Source organism: Pelophylax lessonae (assembly GCF_965119305.1).
Source record: "Pelophylax lessonae genome assembly, chromosome: 1".
NCBI lineage: Eukaryota > Metazoa > Chordata > Amphibia > Anura > Ranidae > Pelophylax > Pelophylax lessonae.
In genome coordinates this window covers 609,132,425-609,158,972 of record NC_138768.1, presented here as the reverse complement: position 1 = coordinate 609,158,972, position 26,548 = coordinate 609,132,425, and the positions used below count along the sequence as shown (strand labels likewise).

General features: G+C 43.1%; 1 protein-coding gene across 1 annotated transcript in view; it reads right to left on the bottom strand.

Moving 5' to 3' along the window:
* Positions 1-1,517: 1,517 nt before the first annotated feature.
* Positions 1,518-26,548, bottom strand: part of SGMS2 (sphingomyelin synthase 2) — an 87,052-nt gene continuing 62,021 nt past the window's right edge. Inside the window, exons 2-6 of the mRNA XM_082242973.1 lie at positions 21,424-22,025; positions 17,189-17,306; positions 14,330-14,483; positions 3,582-3,748; positions 1,518-2,007 (exon numbers count right to left, since the gene is read on the bottom strand). Coding sequence (XP_082099099.1) covers positions 1,804-2,007; positions 3,582-3,748; positions 14,330-14,483; positions 17,189-17,306; positions 21,424-21,878 — 1,098 coding nt within the window. The 5' untranslated portion in view covers positions 21,879-22,025 and the 3' untranslated portion in view covers positions 1,518-1,803. The remainder of the gene's footprint in view (positions 2,008-3,581; positions 3,749-14,329; positions 14,484-17,188; positions 17,307-21,423; positions 22,026-26,548) is intronic.

Sequence of the window (26,548 nt, the reverse complement as noted above, 5' to 3'; positions counted from 1 at the left end):
CATGGGCTGCCAATCAACAAGTGACACAAAAGGCAAAAAATAAATATGTTTGTTTTTAACACTGGCTGTATTTGTTCCCAGAGTCCCTGAGCCATGGGTACATATCTCTGAGTATATTATTCATGTTCGGATGCTTTTATTATGAGAATAAAACTTTTTTGTGTAATATTTTAGTATTAAGCATATAAATCCAATTTGGCAAAATGCCAAATAAAATTACATCATAGTTACATAAATAGTAAGTTGACATAAAGGTTTTCTTACGTAAGCCATTTCCTATCTATCTTCTTGTATAACAAGAAGAATCTTGAATCTCTCAATAATTGACAGGAGACCTTTACATCTTATTGCACTTTTCATTCTGACCACAGAATATGGCAAAATGTTACAGCTGAAAAAACAGCCAGGTAGCAATTAGCTGTTCTATGTTTTTGGTCAATCTACAAAAATGTACACCTAGTCAAATTTCTAAACTGGTTAGCTATACCTTCAGAGATCTTCATATGTTTTATCAAACGCCCCAAATCCTGGCATTCTCTAATATTCAAATTATGAAAAGTCCCTAAAATGTTATTTTCTGGCCTACCCAATCCTGCACTTTGGTACTGACCCATAATTACAATGGACAACTTCTCTAAGAATGGAATGGGTGCCACAAATCATCATTGCAGGGGAGAGGTTTGTATATTAGTACATCCTAGGATTCAGGGCTTCTTGTGTCATGTCCGAGAAGACATTTGAGGGTGGGTATTACTTGTAACCAGTTTAGAATGTATGTATAGCTAATAGGTGTAATTTAAATAATACAATAAAAGATTGTCATCAATGTTTTGTTAATAATATCAAAAATGTAAACCTCCTAAATGGATTAACGTGACAGTACAAATTGTTATAATTGCATGGTTGCCCAATTACGACAGTGACAGATCCAACTTTTTCTGTACAGCTGCAACCCTTAGTTGTCAACAGAACAACTAAAATTCTATCTATGTGCACAGTAGCCACAAGTAGATAATATACAGAAGACTCAAAATTAAAAAAAAATGCTGCACTTTTTGCTTTACTATATTAAATAAGCTAAAACCATTGTTTTCATCTCCATTGGAGGGCTAAGCTACCTGTATCTTATTTGCAGGTCAGACTAGCCATCATTAATGTCTGTGCAGTCTGCAACTGCAATGACATATTGATCGCTGCATTTGTATCTGAAACACTTTTTGTCTTTGGTAATAAGCACATTACAGCATCAGATTATTGCTGGATGCAGTGACAATACACATCTTCAAAGTCTGATCTTTACCTATTTGGATCAGTGAAATCCAGAGTTTGAAGCCAAGGAAACTTTTTGTATCAAACTGAAAAGCAATGGTGATTTGCCAGGATCTCTTATTTCTGTTACCTATGCAGTATCTACATTGGCCTCCTCCTAAAGACAAATAATTGACAAGTAAGGGACATTTGTTGGAATATTACTGGTAAGTTTTTACATTTTATGTGTGAGTTAATGAACTTAACAAAATATTACATAAGATACCCCAAAGAAGGTACAAAACACATGTTCCAGAGGGAACAGCTTTTTGTTATCCAATTAGGACTTAACAAACACATCCATAAAAAAAGAATATGTTGTTAGTAATATGTGCATGGATATAGACGTATCCTGTTTATAACAACTGTTGTAATCAACATCTTAAAATTTGGTCCTCTTTTTAAATACAGGTGCATCTTCTTTCACAAAAATAATATTCCTTTGGTTAGACGGATTGTCTCTTTTGAAGAGTTACTATTTATCTCCATGATGATTCAGGTGCATTTCTCATTGTCCTCTCCAGTCTTCTGAACCCTTGCATATGTTTTACATGAAGACTTAAAGCAGCTGGGAGGCCATGAGATGGGCCAGGAAAAAGAGCATGGAATAGAAGCCTGGACATTCTTCTCAAAAAAGAAAAACACAGGAAACCACCAGGTCCGGGAAAGGAAATTCGTTGGGGATGTAGTCTTCAATGCCTAAAACAAAGGTTAAGCCAACTTTATTACATTTTCCAGAAAGTTTGAAATCTAGTCAATACATGGAAATTTATAACATACATTGTGTCATTCTTCACAATACAGCACAATCTTTAAATATGCTGACCCTGATTGGACAGACTGCATGTCTAAGTCAATAAAAAAGAATGGTTAAATATGATGGATAATATTCAAATATATGCAGGGTACGTCACAAGGGCATAAGAAAGAGATATCTTAAAGTGATTGTAAAGCTTTATTTAAAAAAAAAATAATATTTTATTTTATAATAATATTTATTAAAATAAAATACATGCCATACACACCTGTTCTGTGCAATGGTTTTGGACAGAGCAGCCTCAATCCTGCTCTTCTAGGGTACCCCGCCGGCGCTCCTGGCTCCTCCAGCCACCTAATGCTAACCATAGAAAGCCGCTTTCTATGGGGGCATTCGTTCTGACTCTCTCCCGAGCTCCACTTTCTCCTTCTATAGACACAGACAGTGGGGCTCGCCCCACCCCCTGCTCCCTCCTCATGGGATTTAATTAACAGCAGCGAGAGCTACTCATTTACCCAGTGACGAGGGACAGAGCCAGGAGAGCCGCTGCTCTCATGCACAACATGGGATTGAGATCGGGCCTAGGTAAGTATAAGGGGGGCTGGAGGAATCCTCCGCAACAGAAGATTTTCTACCTTAATGCATACAAAGCATTAGGGTAAAAACATTCGGGCTTTAGAACCACTTTAATAGAGCTCATTAAAAAGTACCCTAAACAATCTTTATTTTAGCCAAGACAAATGTACAATGTGGTTGGAGCTTGCAATGCAAACTTTAATACCCAAGCTCATGGCAATCATCTGCACCCATACAGTGTCCAATGACTGTCCAATAATTAAAGGTACAAAGAAGTAAGCACATTTATGAAGGAGTTTCATTCCTTAAAAAGGACTATAATTCCCTAAATTACCCCCGTAGAATGGAAATCTTGTGTTTTACACAGCTCTCAGTTCCTTAACTTGTTGGAAAAGCCAAGGCCAGCTTAGGTCGAGCCTCATATGATCTGAGACCTGATAGATTCTAGTGAAGGTCGTGTACCATGCAAACCCCTAAAAAAAATTTCTGATAACTGAACATACCTGCAAATAGCCAGTATGCATGCAGAGGGCTACAGAGCAGATCCATACCATACGCAGCCCTTAGGTTGTCATTTTGATTTTGCGCTAAACACTAATGGATTATTGAGCAGTCCCCTATGCTGGAAAGAGTTATGTTAAGTTCTGTATATATTCTGCTTGCATGAAGAACCTCTTTGTAGGGAAGACTGCTAATTACAAGTAATAAAAGCAAACCATAGCTACCATGCAGGGGGTTTATAATCAATAAATCAAGATCCAACTAATTTCAATGAACACTTTGTCGAATAGGACTGGCTGCTAAGAAGTCAAACATATTTTCGGGGCTCAAATTGCATTCAAGGTGAGTTCTTCTAGTTTGACATGGATTGTATTTATGTAAATGGCCTGCAAAGGAACATAGGTAGAAGTGCTTGAAGATGAACTAATATTTCTCTTACCTTTTCATTAGCCATTGCATGATACCACCAAAAGAGTCGAGTAGTGATGTAGTAGGCTACAATAACATCTACGGTATAGTGTTCATGAGCTACTAAAATACAAATGACGCCTGCAGCACTTAGCAACCAGCAGACTAAGTGATACCACCAAAAGTGACGGGGGGAATCTGCAAGAAAGAACATGAAAAGTGCAAAATCCGTTAAAACTCACGATCATTGGAAAACTCACATTTCCTATGAGAGTTCTTGCTACAAACATCTACAGTATATCAAGAACTCCAGTGGTTAGATCCCTGTACTTGAGCTCCCAAGCCTACACATCTACCAAGGCTGTCACAAGGCGTTCAACTCTTCCAATTGGATGTTTATTCATTTGAATCCTTTATGTTATGTATGCAGCATGAGGAGGAGTGGAAACATCTCAAGGTGTGAGAGAAAACCACATGCTTGTAGCTTGTGCAGCATAACGAAAACGAGTTACAGGACAGAAGAAAGGAGGGCATGCTAAAATGAAAATGTATGAGGTCAAATGGAATTTTCAGCAAACTCAACTAATTCCAGTGAATAGATAAAAAAAACCTTCTTGATATTTTCTAAGTGTTGTGAAATGGATCACTTCACAGACATAGCTCTTTGTTCTAGAATCTATAAAAAGAAATGATTACATCATTTTATACCTTCCGTCTCACAGCAGTGATAAGTGGCTTGACCCACAAAGTAATATTCTTGTAATGGTACAGGATACAGAGATAATGGTGTTTTGGTTTTTAGAAGCAACGTTTTGGAGGAAATCAAGTCAATGCTCAGATGAATTTTTCAATGATATATATCATTTGCAATTTAGTTAATAAAAAAAAAATCATTAAAGCTGAACATGTTACAGTACAAATTTGTACTAGATCACTGAGGATATTGCTAGGCGTGTTTACAAAGAATACATCACTTCAAAGCAGATCTTGCACTATAATGCAGGGTTTGCTTATTATATCAGCAGCTTCCTCTCAACCCTTTAAAAATCATGATATTAAGGCCTCTTGTACACGATACTCCTGTTGAGCATCTCCTTTTGGCCTCTTGCACACAATACTCCTGTTTGAGCATCTACTTTTTCCAAACCTTTTTTTTTTTGTATGTATTTGCGAGTATTTGCGTGCATTGAGGCTTAAATTACTGACCAAAAATGCAGATTTTTCTATTTTGTTCTTACTGAAGAATGCACAGTGCTTGTTTACGCGCCCGTGTGCATAGGCACATTACAATTAATGGGCTGTATTTTAGCTCAAAAAGCTGTACTGAGCATTTTCAAGCCGCGAGATGCTCAAACGGGAGCATTGTGTGCAAGAGGCCTAAAGCTGTAAGAAAAAAACACTAGTAAGGATATAAGTTTACTATACTCTAGGTTTTGATCCACAGTACCTAGGCAATAGTTATGTCAGAATCCTTCTGGGGAGATCCTGGAAATGTTGTAAATCTTGTGAAAAGAAGATCTGGACTGCAGTGTCTTCATGCAATATTTGGAATCCTCAGTATATTTTCTAACTTTTTTAGCAAGTTTTTAAAAAGAAAATCTTTAAAGCTAAACTCCAGTTGCATCCTCAATACTGCTTAAACCAATTCTTGGATGTGTACCAAGGAGCACCTGCCACAAAGTTAATTTCACTTAAAGGTCTTTTTAAAACATTTAATGGTTAAGAGTACTGGATACCTCCAACAGTCGATGTTAACAAAATAAGAATAGAATGCACTAGGGGACCTGTGTTAAGCCTTGATAAAGACTAATAACTCATAATGGCTCTAAGAGCTGTTGATTGTGAAATTAATGGTACAGCTGTAATTTTTTTGTGTTCAGAGAGATAATCCTCTTTTCTGCTCTATGACTTCATCACAGGGGGGCAGCTGGGAGGAGGAATCTGCTGGGCACATTATGTAATTTCCAAAGTTACGTAGGCCATCACGCAGTACTTCAAATGAAAAATGCCTATATACAGTTCTAGGCAGGCTCTTGGTAGTGGTGCCATTGTTGGGTGCGTAGATGGTGATAGAGTTCCCCTCATCGCCAGCTCAACTGCAAGCAGTCTACAAGTCGCCCAACTTCACAAGCAGAAGACCATCTCTGGCACTCTGGAGAGCACATCAAAGAAACTATTGGGGCATTTTGCAGTCCAGAGCTCGGATGTGCTGGCATCATCTGATATCTGAATACACAGCACTATACAATACAGCTACTCCTTTTTCTTTACATATGATGAAAGTCAAGATTAGTCCCTCTCCTTTGCACATAGTATATTGCATGACTTCTGTGTGAACGATTAACCTGTGCTGCCTCCCTGTGGTAACCTGTGTCTCCCTACACTGCGTGCATCAACAGAAATACACAGCCCTGTAGCCCAGGATGGCAAGATATGCTAAGGGTTTAATACTTCTTTAAGCTGACCATACACAGCTCATATTTTGGCTGATTGCTGCAGAATCAGTGAAAATGTGTGCTGTGGGTGGCCCCGTCGGCGCCTCCTAGCTTAACATGCTGTACTTTGATTGAAAAATTGAAGGAGTCTGATGTAAAACTGTTGTCTGAACATTGTGACTGTCTGAATACTATAGCCATGCTGTTTAGTGTGGATGGAGCAAACTGTTAGATTTCTCTTGTTCAGCCCGCAGGCTAATTAAGAGAAATCTATCTTTATATGGCTAGTATTATCTGTGCCTTTCTTTGTGTACATTAAATGCTGGGCTGTACAGAAAGTGTACAGAGTAGCTGGACAGGGAATGGGGGGGCATTATTCAGGGAAAGACTGAGCTGAACAGGTAGAGGTGTGTGCAGGAATGGGCTCCAAATTCTAAAGTCAGCGCTGCCCGACTGCAAAGGGCATTGATGCGACTGGCCAATACTTGGGCGGCCAATCGCATGTGTTGAGTTAAGTTTAGAAGAAGCACAAGTGGTGGATGGTACAGCCTAAAGGGAAACCCTAGAATATTCTGAAAAAAGGTAATTATTGCTTATTGCTGTGTTTATGCTTTATCTTCTATCTGCCAGGAGTTCAGCTTTAATGCAGCAATTTTACTTCCTTTTAGTGAAGGTTTTAGTCCGGTTAGCAAAAAAAAACAAGTGTTGTCACAACTAATGGTGGTCCAACTAAGGTTAGACCTGGTTCATAGACTAACAGTGGGAGAGAAGACCAGTGAAGTACACTCTGTATATACCTAAAAAAGCCTGCATGGCACTGACAGGTGACTCAGAGATATCAAATGCTATCTTGGTATACTGTTTATTCTCTAACCAAATATTGTACTTGTACTATAGAACCCCACTGCAATGGGAGCATAAACGCTTGATAAAAACGATTGAACAGAAAAAAGCCTGCATATGTAATTAGTAAATTTGGCTGCAACCATAGTCTGTGTAATCTATACTATATGTTATACAATGTAAAAAGACAAAAAATTTCTCTTTAGGGATGCACTGTTCAAAACCAGTACAAAATCCAAATAACTATGGGTATGGAGGAGAGCATTTGGGAGATACCTCTAGCAGGAATATCCTACATACAGTACCCCATTTCAAGAAGGGGTCATCATTACAGGGATTGGCAAGGTGTCCTCACACGGACACTGGTCCTTGGAAAGTCCGCTGTGGCTGCCGCTGACTTTTTTATGAGTCTGCTGCTCACTCTGACAGCTCACTGAGATGATGCGATGGCCGGCCTCGGCTTGGTCGCTCAGATCCAGACTGACATGTAGATCTGGCCGTCTCCACCCACTCAAGTGGAGTGGTGATGGAGACTCCTGCCCGTGTGCAGAGTGATCTGTGGGAGTGGGACTGTCTGGGGGAGGGACTGTGCAGTGTGCAGCAGCCGAGGAGGAACTGAAGCAAGGGGGACAATGGACTCAGGACCCGTGGAGTGGAAAATATATATATACAATATATTCTTTTCAGGGGGAGAGGCCGAAGAGAGCCTAAAGTGTGGTGCTGCAGGAAAACCTGGGGATTCTATACACAGGTGAAAAAAATGGTAATAAGAGTAAGAAGACTAAGTAAAGGGGAATCTATTTAATGGGGGACCTGCGCTGGCCTGGCTTGCTCTAAAGAAGGATCTATATGGGGGACCCTGGCCTGACCTGCTCTAAAGGGGGATCTATATAGGGTACCCTGGCCTGCTCTAAAGGGGGAGCTATTTGGGGGACCCTGGCCTGGCCTGTTCTAAAGGGGGATCTATATGGGGGACCCTGGCCTGCTCTAAGGGGGGATCTATATGGGGACCCTGGCCTACTCTAAAGGGGATCTAAGGCGGACCTGCCTTGGCCTGCTCTAAAGGGGGGTCATGGTGGCCAAATAACAGAATTTTTGTAAAATCTTACCTGTAAAATTCCTTTCTCTGAGTCCTCCGACAGTCGCCGCCTCTTCATATTCGTCACATATGGGGTATTAGACTTTGCTCCGAAGGAGTAGCTAGGCAACAGAATATGTTAACAATAAAGCTTTTAACATATCCCACCCTCAAGGGGTGGTCCCCTCAGTCAATACCCTCCTACTTCCTGCAACCATATCTCAGTTTTAGTGGAATAGCAGTAGAGTATACAACCAAACCCCAAAAGAGGGGCGGGGGCGGCGACTGTCGGAGGACTCAGAGAAAGGAATTTTACAGGTAAGATTTTACAAAAATTCCGTTTTCTCTTACGTCCTCCGACAGTCGCCGCCTCTTCATATTCGTCACATATGGGGACGTCCCAAAGCAGTGCAAACATGAGGGGTGGGAAACGCATCCGCGCCGAAAGGCAACACAGTCTCCGCATCAAGGAAAGGAACCTTACCAAAGAAAGGAAACCAGCTGGGCAACAGCAAAAAACAAGTGCTCAACAGGAGCAACAACCCAGGAAAAGACAAAAAACCAGGGGATATAAAACTTATCCCAACAGCCAGGAGTCCCCAACAAGGGACCCTAGGGAACAGCCGCACTAAGAACCTTGCGGCCAAAGGAAGCATCCGCCGATGCCTGAACATCTACTTTGTAGAATTTTGTGAAAGTGTGCACGGTCGACCAGGTCGCCGCCTTACACACCTGGGCTACAGAAGCCCCATGACGACAGGCCCAAGACGTACTCAGAGATCTAGTAGAGTGCGCCTTCACAGGCACAGGGGGAACCTTCCCCTGCAAAGCATAGGCCTGTTCAATGGTCTGCCTGATCCATTTGGCGATGGTAGAGGCCGAAGCCGCCATGCCCTTCCGAGGACCCTCTGGAAGAACAAACAAGGAGTCCGTCTTTCGAAAAGACTCAGTCGATTTAAGGTAAACCCTTATCGCCCGAACAACATCCAGAGAGTGCAATCTCACCTCCTTTGGATGTTTAGGCTTCGTGCACAACGAAGGCAAGACAATATCCTCATTAAGATGGAATTCCGAAACTCGCTTCGGAAGAAAAGAAGGATTAGGTCGCAAGACCACCTTATCCAAATGAATAACCAGGTACGGAGACTTGCAGGACAAAGCCGCCAGCTCCGACACCCTGCGAGCCGAAGTGATCGCCACCAAAAAGGCGACCTTTTTGGACAACATAGATAACGAGATCTCCCTGATCTGTTCAAAAGGAGCACGTTGTAACACAGATAGAACGAGATTCAAGTCCCAAGGGGGCAGAGGATCCCGCCTAGGGGGAACCAGATGCCGCACACCCTGAACAAAGGTGCCAACCAATGGGTTGGAAGCCACGGGACGTTGAAACAGAACGGCCAGAGCAGACACCTGACCCTTTATCGTAGCCAGCGCCAAACGCTGATCAACACCCGTTTGAAGGAAAGACAGCACACGGGACACCGAGTACGTGCGGGGTGAAAACCCCCTGGACTCACACCAGGCAAAATAGGCCTTCCAAGTACGGTAATAAACCTTCCCTGAGGAAGACTTCCTCGCGTTGATCAAAGTATGAACGACCTCCGGAGAGAGACCCCTCTCCTTCAGGACCTCGGTCTCAACAGCCAGGCCGTCAAAGCCAGCGACTGTAAAGCAGGATGGTATATCGGTCCTTGAGACAGTAGATCGTCTCGAAGAGGTAGACGCCACGAGGCGTCGACCGCCAGATTCACGAGGTCTGCGTACCAGGACCGGCGAGGCCAGTCCGGTGCCACAAGAATCACCGTGTTGCTTTCCGAGTGTAACCTGCGAAGGAACCTGGACAGCAACTGAATCGGTGGAAACGCGTACATCAGCCTGTACTGATGCCACGGGGCCACTAACGCGTCCGACGCGTCTGCCCGAGGGTCGCGCGTCCTTGCCACGAACCTCTTCACCTTGTTGTTGAGACGAGACGTGAACAGGTCCACATCTGGAAGACCCCACTTCGCGCACAACATCTGGAAGACAGCCGGGTGGAGAGACCATTCCCCCTGATCCAGGGTCTGGCGACTCAGATAGTCCGCCTGCCAGTTCTCCACTCCCGGAATGTGAACCGCCGTTATCGCCGGGACATGAGTCTCGGCCCAAGACAGAATGTCGGCCACTTCTCGAGCCGCTCGGGCACTCCTGGTGCCCCCTTGGTGGTTGATGTAGGCCACCGCCGTGGCATTGTCCGTCTGCACCCGAACCGGGCAACCCTGCAGCCGGTCCGTCCAGCGATGAAGACAGAGACTTATCGCACGCAATTCCAGAATGTTGATCGGAAGGGAAGACTCCCCCTCCGACCAAGTCCCCTGGGCGGACAGAACGCCCAGAACTCCACCCCAGCCCAACAGGCTGGCATCCGTGGTGATTACCGTCCACGAGATCGGACGAAACGACTTGCCCCCGGACACCAACGGGGACTGGAGCCACCACAGAAGGTTTCCTCTGGTGCGATGACTCAACGAGATTTGAAGATCCAGAGATTGAGGTCGCCCGTCCCACCTGGACAGGATCTCCGCTTGGAGACCCCGCGTGTGAAACTGGGCGAAAGGAATCGCCTCGAAGGCCGAGACCATCAATCCCAGACATCTCATACACGTCCGCAGAGACGAGTTCGGAACGTCCCTGAGGGACCTGACTTCCTCCCGGAGAGTCCTGAGTTTGTCTTCCGGCAGGAAGACCTTCGCCTGCACCGAGTCCAGAATCATTCCCAGATAGGGGAGACGAACCGACGGACTCAGTGTCGACTTTGGAAAATTTATCGTCCAACCAAACTCCTGCAGAGTTTGCATCGTGACAGACAGGTCCTTCTCCAGACCCTGGCTGGTCGCAGACCGAACCAGAATGTCGTCCAGATACCCCAGGACAGAAACGCCCTGGGCCCTCAATAATGCCAGAACCGGTGCAAGCACCTTGGTGAAGACCCGCGGAGCCGAGGCGAGACCAAAAGGCAACGCCACGAACTGGTAGTGATCCTCCGCAATGGCAAATCGAAGGTATCTCTGATGACCCTCGAATATGGGGATGTGAAGGTACGCATCCTTCAAATCGATGGAGGCCATGAATTCCCCCGGAACCAGGGCAGCCACCACCGACCGCAGGGATTCCATGCGGAACTTGCGAACCCGCACAGAGCGGTTCAGAGCCTTCAAGTCCAGAATCGGACGAACCTTGCCCTCCTTTCTGGGCACGGTGAACAGATTGGAATAAAACCCCGGAAACCTGTCCCGATGAGGCACCGGAACCACCACTCCCTGAGCCCTCAGGTCCCGCACCGCCAGGTGCAGGTCCCGCAAGCGCTCTGGAGACAGTTGAAGATTTGAGGGAAAAAATCTGCTCTCCGGCCGAGAGAGAAACTCGATCTTGTAACCAGATCGAACGATTTCCTGAACCCATCTGTCCCGCACACGGGCCAACCAGGGCTGAAGAAAACCGAGCAAGCGTCCCCCCACCCCAAAACTGGGTGAGGGCGCCCCTTCAGGCCGAACTGTTTTGGGCTGCAGATCCGGATTGGCCGGACTTCTGCTTACCAGACCAGGGCTTCTTCTGAGAGCCTTGACCTTTGAACGGTTTGCCCTTGTAGTGCGGCCGAAAGGCACGAAAGGACCCCTGAGGGGGCCGAAAATTAGCATGCTTCTTCCCAGAAGCCCCCTTAGCCTTGGGGAAATGGGGCAAGAGAGTGCTATTACCCCCGGTGATCCCCTTAATCAACACATCCAGGGACTCCCCAAAAAGGCGAGACCCATCATAAGGTAGATTGGCTAAGGTCTTACGTGAAGATTGGTCCACCGACCAACATTTCAGCCAAACCAGGCGGCGAGACAACACCGCCACGCTGTGCACACGTGCAGCCAACGGAACCAGGTCCAGGTCCGCATCACACAGATACATGACACCCTGGTGGATTTGATCCACCATATCCAGGGTCGCCGGCGAGGCCGAGTCGGCCACTAGGACGCGCCTAAGCATCTGCGTCCAACTTGCGATCGCCTGGGCCGCCATGAGAGAAGCAAACAGAGCCTTAAGCATAGAACCCGTAACAGAATAAGTATGACGGGCAAGAGACTCCAGTCTCCTATCCGTGGCATCACGGAAGACAGGGGAATCCTCTGCAGGAATCGCAGTGGCTTTGTTCAAAACCGCAATTGCGTGATCCACTGGTGGAGGCACACACCACCTTTCATCAGTGGAAGGCGAAAAAGGATAACGCAGCTTGAATCTACTTGGTACCGCAAAAGGTTTGCGCAGATTGCGCCATTGATCCTTAACAGCGCGCTGAAAATCATCATTGCAGGGAAAAACCTGCGGCGTCCTGCGTTTCCTCTGCGTCCCATAAGCCGCCAAGGCAGCGGGGACACACACTTCGTCCTGCAAACGCAGCGTTTGCTTAATGGAAGCAATCAACTCATCCATGATTGCAAGCTCTTCAGGCGAGCCAGGGGGAGAATTATCAACCCCCTCAACTTCAGCCTCCACCTCAGACCCCACTAGATCAAGAGAGGAGCGGGACCCCGATAAGGAGGCCCCCGCCATAACAGCCCCATCACCTTCACCCTCAGAATCAGAGGAAAGAGCAACTCTGGGCCTTTTAGTAGATTGAGCAGCCACCAGCATTTGCACCTGAGCAGCAAGGCCAGCCACAATAGTGGCTAAATCCCCCCCTGGGGGGGAAACAGCGGTCCCCTGGCTTTCCACCAATACTGTAGGAAATTTGCCCTCCTGAGAATCCATTGCCCCTGTAATGCCAGACAACCAAGGGTTAACTGCCCCTTTCAAGCAAGCGCGGCAAGCGCAGCCCACCGCACCACACTCAAGCACAATGAGACCCCCACAGGGAATATGCAAACTGAACACAGGCAATGGATAGCAAGAACAGAAGGATAAAACCTGAGGAGACCCTCGCCACTGCTGCTGCCTCGATCGGTGTTCCTGGAAAGAGGAAGTGATGCTGCCAGGGCGCTCTATGTAAGCCTATGGAGGCTACAAGAAAATGGCCACCATGCATGTAAAACATGCGGCCGGAGCGAGTGTAGGCAAAATGGCGTCGTTTGGCGCCGAAACCGCCGCTCCACAGTGCATTAAAACACACATTACATTCCAATATCAGAATACATGTCAGATCGCCGCAGCGATCGCTGTATATGCCCAAACATGCCAAAAAAAACATGCCCCACAGCACACAGCTTCTCACACTGACCAGTCTGACACACACAGTGTCATACAGCTCCCCCCCCCCCTTGCAGCCCACAGCATGCAGCCGAGAGATAGGGAGACAAGCAGTGTGAATAGAGGCAGGTTACACAGTCCCAGACTGACACCCCCCCAGACAGACAGGTCCCCACATAAAAACACTTACCTCACATGGCGTGGGGGACCCGCACAGGCGAACAAGCCGCTGCACATGAGGCAGGGAGAGTCGCATTCAAGACGCACACAAGGGGGGTTAAGAAACCGCACAGCGTCCTGTGAGGTAGCCACCTCACCAATCATCCCTGCACCGAACAGGGATGGGTCGTTCACTGTGCCAGGAGCGTTACCTGGCTGAACGCTCGATGGCAGACTGGGAAGCCACTGACCCACGACCTGCGACCAGGGGGATCAGCCCGAGACCCAGTCCGCATGATCCTCTTCATCCGAAGAACTAACTAACGCTGACAAAATAACAGCTAAGTAAAGGTAGAGAGAAAAACTCAAACAAAATTTTAAAAAGAAGAAAGAGTCTGGGACAGAAAGTCCCAGCACAGAGAGAGCCAGCCACTCCTGACAAGCTAGACATTAAAACTGAGATATGGTTGCAGGAAGTAGGAGGGTATTGACTGAGGGGACCACCCCTTGAGGGTGGGATATGTTAAAAGCTTTATTGTTAACATATTCTGTTGCCTAGCTACTCCTTCGGAGCAAAGTCTAATACCCCATATGTGACGAATATGAAGAGGCGGCGACTGTCGGAGGACGTAAGAGAAATATATATTCTTTGCAGGAAGAGCCTGGAGTACCTGATGTGCCAGAGAGTACTAGGTCAGAGAGTAGACAGCGTTTTTTGATGGTTTTAATCTGAAATGTACCTTGGTGCCCTTCAATAAGGTCTTTGGAAAATGTCCACCACAGCCTTGGTCTGTGCCTATCCCCGGTCATCAAAGTATGATGTTTAAAAAAACAACTCTCGGTCCCAAGGAAACATTGGTAGCCGGCGGGACCGGCTTCTGATCATGTAACCGCTGTAACAGCCAATCACAGTGGTCAAATGATTGACGATACTTGGGCATTAAGAACTTTTAAAGGGGACGCCAAGGCAGGAAGGGGTTAAGAAAACATAGTAAGCATAGACCACAATAAAATGTTTCACTCGACAACATATAGAACATATAATCTTACATTCTTTGATAAATAAATAGGTGAGGGTCAGCATGACCGTGTGTCCGCTGTAAAGAAAGTCTCCACATAAGATATGAGATCCAGTGATAGTTAGGCCACCCCCTGTTAACAGTCGCAGAATTCTTTGTGCTTTGCCGTAAGAATCTCCATTAAGCTGAGAAATATAAAAAATAAAAATAAATAAATAAAAATTAATCTCTATAATAAATTAAGCATTTGTAAAACCAAAAAAAAAAAAACAATCTGAACTCTTCATTTTAAAACTATTAAAAATTATTTATTTTTTAAACTTTTGTAGACAGGCCACAACCATTTAGGTGTATTTTATTTGACACAGCCCACAGCATCAGAATTATTTGCCAGTAAGGCAAGGTCCAGACTCAGAATGGACTGTTTAACAAAGAGGACCTTATAGATATTAACCATTAGCACATCTAAATGCTGCAAAATGCTAGACCTTCCTGGATAACAGTCTATCACAAAACCATCAATATACAACCAGGACCACCAAGACCTGGCTGATGCTGTATAATATTTTTGAAGCCTAGGATTAAACTAGCCATTCTCGTCCACAGTTACTCCAGAGATTGCTAGAAGTTCTTGGAGCTGTGGCTGGCTGACCTCCAATTTGATGGATTCTGCATAGTTCCTGGGGTCAATGCCACTTGGTAGAGCCAGGTGCATGACCCCAATGATCTTTTTAGCTATCTGGGAAGGTGGCATTCAGACCACCCCTGTAAATGGAGACATTTTTACCACCAGCTACTAATGTAAGGTGCATTTTCCCAAGGACAACCAATGAAATGGTTATTACATGGAGACCTGAAAATTATATCAAGGGTTCCTCTGGGGTAAAAAAACTTTGAGTAAGCCTAGACTAAACAGTCAATGTACAGACTATTTTGTTTTTAACCCTTATAAACATTTTTATACACATACAGTAAGGCCCATTAATCAGTCTGGCAAAATAAAAAATTGTCTGTATATCCTATAGAAATTGTTTTTTTTGTTTTTTTTTTTCTAAACTGCCCTGGAAAAATGTCAAGTGAAATCTGACTGGATACTTTGGGCAACACAATTTACATCCAGACACATGAGATGTATTTGTAATTCTCTAGTTTGGAATTTTGTCAGCAAACAAGTTTGTCAAGGCAGTAGCAGTATGTAGGACTTGCCCTTCTATCTCTTATATCTATCAAAGGACAAACAGATTCACTGTCTTTGGACATACAGTACTTTCCAATATTTGTACCTATAAAAGAATGCAATGGAATAGGAAGCAAAATCTGACAAAAAGCGAACAGTTCTTATGTTTATGCAACCCATGGTTGCAGGAAACAAAATCGTATCATCTATGGCCTGCCTTATGGCTGGAATACACGATCAGAAAATCGGCCGAAAATTTCCGTTCAGCGAGCGATCGGCCGATATTCTACTCCTTAATGCCCAGCCATCAATGAGCGATATCGATATTGTGAACGAAAAATACCGTTTGAAAAACTCAAAAAATTCTGTCGTCTCGTTTGTGAATGAACGATATTCTATACGTTGGTGTTGAGGTCGTTCAGTTTAAATCTGTATAACCTCATCACGCATGAGGACCGACGAACACTGTTTCGATGGTCAGCGGGCAACGGTCGGGCGATATTTGATCCGTGTATGTTGGCAACGTTTTCGACTGACAAATACTTTTTCAAAAGTCGGTGGTCGAATGATCGGGCGATATTCTTATCGTGTATTCACACCATTAGTGTTGATGGGGGAATACCTCCCCTCTGAGCTATTGTGTTCTCCCAGTGGGGGGTAGGTGCAGGGAACTGTCCCTGCTAGAACACAGTGTTTATTGCTAGAGACTATAGCCTCTTGAAAAAATTGCATCCTAAAAATCTGACATGCAGGTTGTATCCAAGTCAATCAATGGATCGACTTGGGTACAATCAGCCTGCCCAAACATGGTTTGAATCTCGGCCCATCCATGCTAAGCAGGCTGAGATTTGTACCGTCTATGGTCTTTAGCTTTCAGTCTACAGCAGTAGCAAGGTGTAGACAAATACAGTCACTAAAAATGGAACAAAATTATATTTTGAATATCTGAAGCCACTAAATTATTAGCAGATCCTCCAGGGAGATAGCTTATCACCAATGCCTGCATACAGGTTATTTGCTGGGCCTGATTGTCACCACAATGGTTACGATAAAAAAATGTTTTAATTGCTGGTGGTTGCTGAAGGTAAATTAAACATTAGTCTTGTTTCTGTTTAAGTATATTAACACGTTATACAGACTTCAGAAAAGTAACAAAGCTTATATAAATACTATAAACATGTGTTGATATGTTGTTTTTCACAGTTATTTAATGCCCAATATGAGCCTTGTAAATAAAAAAAGTAAAAAAAGACACATTGACAGCAGTTAAACTAGTCTGCTACGTTCCATTTTATAGGGAGGGGTAGGTGAGTGTTGAAACAACTATCTTATCAATCTTAAAACAGTAATACCGCTCCAGTTTGGTCCACCCTTGCCCACAATACAGAGCTAGGTGCACATCCAGCTCACCACTGAGCATTATACTTCAATCAAACAATGGAAAACCGCATAATGTAGATTTTGATGCAAACTCCTTTATTAGGTTGAAACAGGGAACATATAGGCAGCAAAAAAGCACTTACTCTACAACTTAGTGCTTTTTAGCTTGAAACATATTAGAGATCTGTATCTTCATTTGTTGTTCAATTGAAGTATATCTTAACTCAGTGAAGGTATGTCAGCTGGCAATTTTATTTTAACAGTCAGAAGCATACTAATAATGTATACAAAATTTAATGTGCAACTTTTTCTTTTAAATGGGACAAAACTTACTTTTGGAGCACACTGAAAGTGCATGCCAGGCACAGGTAGGGTTGTGACATACATTGTTATACATCTGTATAGGTACAAAGTACCGATGATGAAAAAATACCTTCTCCCCACAATTGATCTGTAAATAGAAATAGACAAAAACATTTAGAACTTTGTTGATCTTTTAGTTATCTAAACTAAAATGTCTTCCCTTTTCTGCGTGTACTACTCTGGATATCAAAACTAGGGTAATCAGGTACATCTACAGATACAACCAGCTACTTGTGCCTCAACCTATAAGCTGTTTCAACTCTTATACAGGTGGAGGAGCACAAGGTCTCTAACATCCACCAGCTCCGTGATGTCATCATGCAGGAGTGGAAGAGGACTCCAGTGGCAACCTGTGAAGCTCCGGAGAACTCCATGCCCAAGAGGGTTAAGGCAGTGCTGGAAAATAATGGTGGCCACACAAAATATTGATACTTTAGGCCCAATGTGGACATTTTTTGCTAGAGGTGTACTCACTTTTGTTGCCAGCGGTTTAGACATTATGGCTGTGTGTTGAGTTATTTTTTGGGGGACAGCAAATTTACACTGTTATACAAGCTGTACACTCACTACTTTACATTGTAGCAAAGTGTCATTTCTTCAGTATTATCACAGGAAAAGGTAAAATAAATTATTTATAAAAATGTGAGGGGTGTACTCACTTTCGTGAGATACTGTATGTATATATATATAAGAAGAATCAATAGTAATTTAAATTTTCCACTAATAATGTGCTGTTGAAGCATGGTAGCAGCATCCTAGGACAGTAGATATTTACATGTCTCAATCTCAACCTCAAGTCATCACAAATCCCCAAAATAATGGCATTTGTTACAAATTTTAGGACAAAAAAAAATCCTTGATTCCCCTTGGGCTACCGTACATCCAGAACCTCTGGTTTATAGAACCCGATACAACCTAATATTATAAAGCCATTTATTCCAAACTGCACACAGCTGTTTCAGCTTTGTTGACCACTATTAGCACAGTGCTTGGAAACAATGGCTTCTGTGACGTTGGGTGGGCCACAGAGAACCAAAAAAACCCTCCAGTGAACCAGTGCAAAATACAGCAGAACCTTCTTAGCATTAAAGCTATCTAAATATCATATTCCATCACAATGCCTGAAAATAAAAGGGTTATTTTATACTATACTGTTTTAGGATCATATTAACTAGTAAGGTCTGGATGCACAGTTGGCCAAAGAGAAAATCATTTGCATGGTTATCCCACCCATATCCTAAAATGTGAAATATACATAGCTGCCAACTGTCCCTGATTTCGAGGACTGTCCCTGATTTTGATCAAAGTCCCTCTGCCTCTCTTTCCTTCTCATTTGTCCCTAATTTTGGTCTATTTAGTTGTCTATAAAATGCACTTTCAAAAAGTGTTTTCCAGTGCTAAGCCTTTCATCCAATTTCTAAATAGCTGCATCTAAATTTCAAAAGCCAGTATAAAGAAATAGTAGTGGTTAAAAAAAAAAGCACTCGTGGGTTTAACAATTTTTTTTTTTTTTTGTAGAATTCTCCTATAAGGGGTGTGGTAGGGGGTGTGATGAAACACAACATGCTCTTTTCTAAGAAACTCTACTGTGTTTAGCCACTGGTGCAGTGGAGGGCTTTTCAGTACCTTTTGGCCTACCTCACCACAACATGTCTGGTTATATTAGTGCTACTGTATATCATTTTGCAACTAAAGTACCTATATAGGCAGGGATTTGGTGTGTTAATTCACATTGATCTATATGTATTGTGTTCCATGAAGGTGAAAGTCTTCTACGGATACCATTATTTGGTATTTTTGTTTCCTGCAGTGGTAGTTTAAAATTTGATCCCTTATCTAAGGACTACTAAAATACCAAAGCCCTAATATGAACAAAGGAATTTAGGTGCCAGACAGCCTGAGTTAGGAGCCAGCAGACACATTTATGGTGCCAACCCTTATTCTTCCACTCAAAACCATCAAAAAAATGTAGGTATAAGCAAAAAGAAACAAGAAAATACAAGAACTGTTATAGAAGCTATTCCATTGAATTTTGTTATGGCATATTAATGATTAAATGAACCAGTTAAGCCTGTGTTTTTTTTGTGCTCGGACCAAAGCTTCACTTTGAAAAATAATACTCTGTTTCCAGTGAGCTCCAGCAATATGTTTATGTACTAATAAGGCATTCACAGAACACCTATTTCTTCAAAAACATTAAGTGCCAGCTTACGTCCATTGCATCTTGACTACAATAAGCAGTAGTAGGAAAAAGCGTGTGGATATCTGCAGGGCTCAATACTACTGATGCCAGCTCCTAAGTAAAGTGTTTTGGAATTTAATCCCTGCATTTTTTTGCCAAGTGTAAACTATGCATGTTCATGTAATAGAAGAAGTTAAAGACTCTACTTTAGAATATTTTGCACTAAGCTATCAAAATTGGAAAGTTAAATAGCAGAGATGAAAATTAAATAAATAAATGTATCACTCCTATCTAAGCAAACCTTTAGCCACTTGTCTACCAGAGCAATTATTTTTTTGGGACAGATGATGGAATGCACATTTTTAGGCCTGAGATAATTTTAGGAGGGACATTGAAGCCTAAATATATGGCAGGGATAGTCAGGGCGGGGAGGGGGGGGGGGGGGCGGTGCATTTTTTAAGGCTTTGGAAGCCTTTTGAGGTGCAGCCTCTTGAGGCTGTGGAAGTGAACTGGCTTGACAGTTATAACAACTGTCCTTTGAGTGTGCTTGAAAGCTACCAGCTACTATTTACAAATGACACTGGCAGACAAGTGGTTAAGGAGGAAATTGGAGATTTTCAAACACCTGGGGAGGGGTAAGGTCAAAGAATATAAGGTACTTACCTACACAAAATAGCCAAAGGTATGTGGACACCCATTAAATTGATATATCAAAAGGTGTTGAGATTTTTTTTCTCAATAAATTATAGCTGCATTCAATTTGAATACCTAAGGGGGTAAAGAAATTGTATTTCCTGCACCCACAGGGGTAGGGGGGGGAGGTGAGGGCAGGAGAAGACAGTGATTATTGCTAGTGGCTACAGGAGCCACTTGCGATAATCATAAGTGAACCCGGCAGCCTGGTTGTACCCAAGTTGATCGATCGATCTAATTGGTACATTTGGCCTGCCCATTAATCATTTGGCAGGAATCCGCTGAGATTTGAACCATGTATGGCCAGCCTAAGCATGCACAGATGAAATAAACAGGTTTTTGCTTTTCACATGCAGAGGAATCACCACTCCAGGTAAGACAGTGAAATCAATCCTGCAGCAGGTAACCCTACAGATGTTGGCCAGGCTCACCACCACAACAGAAAGAAGAACTCGTAATAGACAGCCACACACCGTAATGAGATACCAATTGTGAACTTCTTTTTTGTAGTGTAAACAGATAAAATCACAACAATCCAAGGATAATGGTGAACGCATTTCACACAGCTTTGTGCTTAATCGTGGTTATAATTAAGCACAAAGCTGAGTGAAACACGTTAACCATTATCTGTGGATTCCTGTGATTTTATCTGTCAACACTACAATAAAGAAGTTCACAATTGGTATCCCATCACGATGTGCGGCTGTCTATTCTGACTTCTTCTTTGCTTTTCACATGATTGTATCATTGAAGCAAATCTTCACCTAAATCTATTTAGTGAAGATTTTCAATTGCTGTAGATCATCATGTGTATGAAGGCAGGTTTATACCAAAAAAATATGATAAACCTGGTGTGGAGGAGGAACTTGAGTGGTCTGCCAAGAGCCCCAAACCAACCCCTACAAAACACCCATTAGGAGAGAACACTAATTGAGAGATTGGTTTTCTTGACCAACACCAGTACCTGACTTTACAAATACTTCCTTGGCTGAATAGGCGTAAAGCCACACAAACACACTCCGAAATCTTGTGAAAAGCCTTCCCAGAAGAATGGAGACTGTAAAGTCACTAAGGGGAAGGGGCAATCCGACAAGCTTATATAAGTGTGATGGATGGGTGTCCATAAACTTTTAGCCATATACTGTAGTATATGAACTCACAGGTTGGGGGTTGTTGTAACCACTGGTAATGAGGACTCTTTGTTTTGACTTCTGTTATACACACTGTCAGCATTATATCTCAGTCAAATTACACCATTATGTTGTTAATTCTACAAAAATGGTAATCTTTTAAAACATTTCTGGAAAAAAAAATTCTCTTGTGCACCTACTTATATCTGAGGAAAAGCCATTGGAGTAGCCAGATTCCTACCAGAATCATCCCACTTATCTCTGATACAGAAAAAGCCCATGTCACTCTGTCAATATAGTCAAAGAACTTGTCTGGCAATGGTGGGTTCACCTCCTTAGGTGGGACTCTTTCATGAACTACTGTGATCATGACTGTGGTTAGAACCATATTAAAAAGAGCATAGACAAAGGCAATTCCTGTTTTCCACCATTCTAGGGGAAATTTGTTTTTTGAGTCTGCTGGTACTGCAATCTGAATATAGTCTGGATATTTCTTTGTTCCTTTCCTCAAACCGTTGGGAAGACTTTTGGCTTTTGTCCTAACAGTTTTGTCATCTTCACTGTTTGAAGAAACTGATCTTGGAAATCCATTTTGTGTTTCACTGTGGGGAACTTCTGTGTGTACTTCAATGTTTGTAGTCTCAATAGCATCCATTTGGGCAGCAGCAATATTTGACGATAGTTTCCTTTTTAGTGATAGAAAAAAATCCAAGAATAAATGTATACTTGTAGAAGTTTAAGGTCAGTAAACAGCACATAGAATTAGAGATGCTCTTAGATTTCAGGCTTTGTATGCCATCATCTGTAAAAGAAAGAAATACACATTGTTCAGCATTTAAATTCATTATAGTATTTTTTTTACAAACATAATAGCAGAATAAATCTAACAGTTGTCTCTAGTACATACCCAACGTCTTTATAATCAGTTTCAACGGTGGAGCCAGTTGGTAGTCATGTATTATTTTTTTGATGTTTAAAATGTTACTACTTTTGGTTTGAATTCATTACTGATTAATTTAGCACACACATGTAACAGACAGCATAGTTGGTGACCATTGTTCTCTGACGCAGTGATTACCGAGTCTGCTGCCAGCAGACATGTAGTATACAGTATAACATTGAGTGTTTAGGAGCTTTTCTCTATCAACAGGGGTATCCCAAACAGGGGACCCTCAGAGGAAGTCACTGAAGCGGTCCATCATCATTTTTTTTTCCACAAAGCCAACACGTTTTGGGGGGTCAAACACTTAACTCTCATTAGGATTAGAAAGAAATGAGATAACAAATAATCCATAAAAAAATTCATTCATAAAAAGTGACCCTAATAAAAAACATGTATACGTGAAACACATATATGAAGACGTGATTATTCTTCCTTACAGGAAGCAATACAGGAACCACACTGAAGGTCTGAGAGCCTTTATCAAGTGTCACGGCCAGGGCTGCTGATAAAGGGGTACCACCGATCCCACTGTACTGACACAGGGGGGCCTGGGCAGCAGGGGAAATCGGATGTGGCAGGACAGGGAGGATGTTTGGCTTAGCAATTAAAGGGATCAATCCCCTGTGCGGCTCTCTGCAGCAGCTCCCCCTCCCCCTAGCTTTCAGCTGCTGGAGTGAGAGACACACAGGGCATCATTCCTGTAATTTGCTACCCCACCGCACCGATCCCCCTCCCTGTCCTACCCATATGTGATTCCCATGTCCGCCGTCCCCAGTATATCCCAGTATTTCTCAGTATATCCCCGGCTGCTGTGTATCTACTAGAGCTGAACGATTCTGGATAAAATGAGAATCACGATTTTTTAGCTGAGAATAAAGATGACGATTCTCTCATGATTCTCGGTGTTACATCATCTTTCACATTTTCCAAAAAAATTGGGCTAACTTTACTGTTTAGTTTTTTAAAATTCATTAAAGTGTATTTTTTTCAAATTACGTTTGAAAGACTGCTGCGCAAATACAGTGTGACATAAAATATTGCAGGATCTTTACTCCGCTGTATCTTCTAGGTGGCTAAAAGGGATGATGGTCAGGAGGATACAAGGGGAGCCTGGAGGACAGCTGTAATTTGGAGGGATTGTCCCTTTTCTTAAAAAGAAACGAAAAAAAAAAAACACAACACTATTTTTAACCACGTCAACCCCCACCTGTATATACCCTCTTATTACCAGATCTGAGAATTTAAAAATTCAAAATTTCTTTAGAATTAGGATGGAACAGGGGGAGGAGTGGTGGACGGGACTGGTGGTTTGGAATAATTGAGCTAGCTTGCGCAGAGGGTGGGTGGCCTCAAACCTGAACCTAGGTACGGAGTCAGAATTATGTAATTTGATTTTGCAGGAATTTTGCAAGTTATGTTTGTGTCCATTAATAATAATTTCAGTGTGTTTTATGTGAAAACATTTCATTTTTTTTTTTGGAGGGGATGTCAGGTATGCTGTATGGGGACCTGTGATTTATAACAGCAGCCCTGATCACAGCTGTGGACCTCACAGGTAAATATGACATCTTTTTTATTTTTGTGAAAAAAATTTCTAAAATATAAGCTTTAGGGCTCGTTCATATTAAACCTCTAACGCTTAACAAACGCTCTAAAGCGCTTGGATGGCGTTAGTATGGGTGTCAAACAGGCGTCAATGAGCTTTAGTATGGTGCGTTTAACAAGCGTTAAAAACGCTCCATAAACGCCCTATGCATGGTTTAAGCGCATTTGATGAGCATTAAAACTAGGGATGCACCGAAATTTTCGGCCGAAAATGGGCCTATCCCATTTCGGCCGAAAATGGGTTAAAATGCCGAAATTAATGGCCGCAGCGCAGGTTTGAAAAGTCCCTGATTCTCCCGTCCGTAGGATAGGAGAATCAGTCTGTTCAATTAGGGGCCGTGGCTGCAGCAGAACGGAGCGTCTGTGACACCTCGTCTATCACACAGCCCAGCAGCGAGCAGTACTCCCCCCCCTCCCAGACACGGACAGGAGAGGAGATAGGCACACACACAGCTCGTCCTCCTCCCCCTCCCACCCCAGTTTTTCTGTCTGCCCGGGGCCGCCCACTCTCCTATCTCGGCGTATGTGCAGGACAGAGAGGGGGATGTGGGCGGGAAATATGCAGAACAGCAAGCAGCTACGTACACGTTCCAAGCCTCATGAATGAAATCTGAGCCATCCTTTTTTTTTTTTTTTCTCTAGCAAAGCGTCCACATGACAACCAGTGAAACTAAGTTGTTAAAACTCTTGGGCTATCTTGACCAGTATCTGCCAAAAGCTCCCTGTCTTTGAACTGAAAAGAAGCAGTGCAGAAATGGCAGTAACAAACACCAAATTATTCCAAACAGTTCAATTACTTTGCTGTTTGTAATTAAGTTTATTCTAATGTTTGAAATAATGTCAGTTTTTAAAGACATGTACTTTATTTGAAGGTTAATTACCCTGAAGCAGCAAATGTACTTTTTTCTCTTTGTATGTATACATAATGTTTCATTTAAGTTTATGCAATTCTGTGTTCTATAGGAACATAAAAAGAAATCTTCTTGCATAAAAAAAAAAAAAAAAAATTAACCCCTTTTGTACTGCATTAGTGCAACCAGTATCAGTGCAGCGAGTGTTAATTAACACTGATACTGGTTGCACTAATGCAGCACAAAGGGGTTAATTAACTGCCACTGGTCGGTCACTAATGCATCAGTGACCAGCAGTGGCAATACATTAACCCCCCTCATGCTCCTTAATACTAATACCATTGGTAATTAAATTAACCTCTTGCCAACCCTTCACAGTACATATACTGTGACAGGGTGGCAGCAACAGGTGTACGTCACTGCCTGTTTTTTGTGTATGCCCCTGTTCTATCTAATTTAAAATTATTTGGGGGGAAAAAGTCATTTTCGGTTTCGGTTTCGGTTTTCGGCCAAGGGCCTCCTGCATTTTCGGTTTCGGTTTCGGCCCAGAATTTTCATTTCGGTGCATCCCTAATTAAAACTTCTTCACAAGGTGACAGAAAAAATAATTTTACTGTGCTGCAACGCTCTACAAAAGCGTTACCATAGACTTGAATGCTAACGCTTCATGTTTTGATAATGTGTGTGAATGTGTGTATGTGCTGTGCTGTCTATTGTATCTTGTGCATAGGTTTTGAGGGGCATTTTTTACGCCTTTCAAACGCCTGCTTTTATTGCCAGTGTGAACTCAGCCTTACTTTAGTTTTCATTCCCAGGGATACTGGTGATCAGGTCAATTTTAGAGAGTGAATTTACATCTAAAAAAAAGTTTTGCCTTTGGCTCCTTTCACACAGGCTTTCAGCCCGATTCGCTGATCCCCACTGGATGACAGGTCCCTCTCCGCTCACTGTGCATAGACGGACCTGTCAGAGTCCCGCTCTCCTCTATGAGAGATTTCTTTACCAGACCTGAAGTGACATCATGACGTTGCTCTAGACCACCAAGGCCATAAAGGCAATCAAAGAGGATCTAGTCTTTTATCTCCTCTGTGACCAGCGGGCCGCACCGTCAGGTCGAGCTTGGGCGAGCCAGTGGAAACAGTAAGCAAGAGAAACACCAGCGAGTGGCGGGAAGGGGGGACGTCCCCTGCCGCCACTTCTAAAAGCGTTCCAGTGGCTCATGAGCCAGTCAAAATGCTTTCAAGAGAAAGCCACCTGCCGGCTGAACAAAAAAAATACTGGGGTTACAGTTGATAGCTTCAGCATTAATCCCGGTAAACCACTTGCAAACTGCAATTTATATATATGTATTGCAGTCAGCAAATGGTTAGGAGTTGTTAGGGCACCTGTAGTCCACCTCTGCTCCCACTGAAGTGTAGAAAAAGTTGTGAGTCTCACTCTATCTTAAATTCTTCATATTGTTTTTTTCCATAAAAGCCAAAGTGAATGCATACATTCTGTCTCCACCTGACATATCACACTCCCTCAATGTGTTTCAAGTAGGGGGTACCTACCTACTCTAATCCCTGTGAGCAAGACCTTAGGGGTGAAATGAGTTTGGAGAGTGTGGTATGTTGGGTGGAGACAGAATGTATGCATTCACTTTGGCTTCATGGAATAAAACAATATAAAGAATTTAAAGCGGAAGTATACTCCGCCATTAAACTTTTAGCTACAGGTAAGCCTATAATAAGGCTTACCTGTCGGTAAAATGAATATCTCCTGCACGGTTTACAAGATATTCACCCTGAATGCAGCCGCTGACAGCAGCAGGGCATGTGCTCTGAAGGTCCGGCGTTTTTTTTTTTTTTTTTATGTTGTGAGGATACAACCGCTTTAAGACGGAGTGCAACTCTCAACTTTTGCAACACTCATCCCTTAACTGAT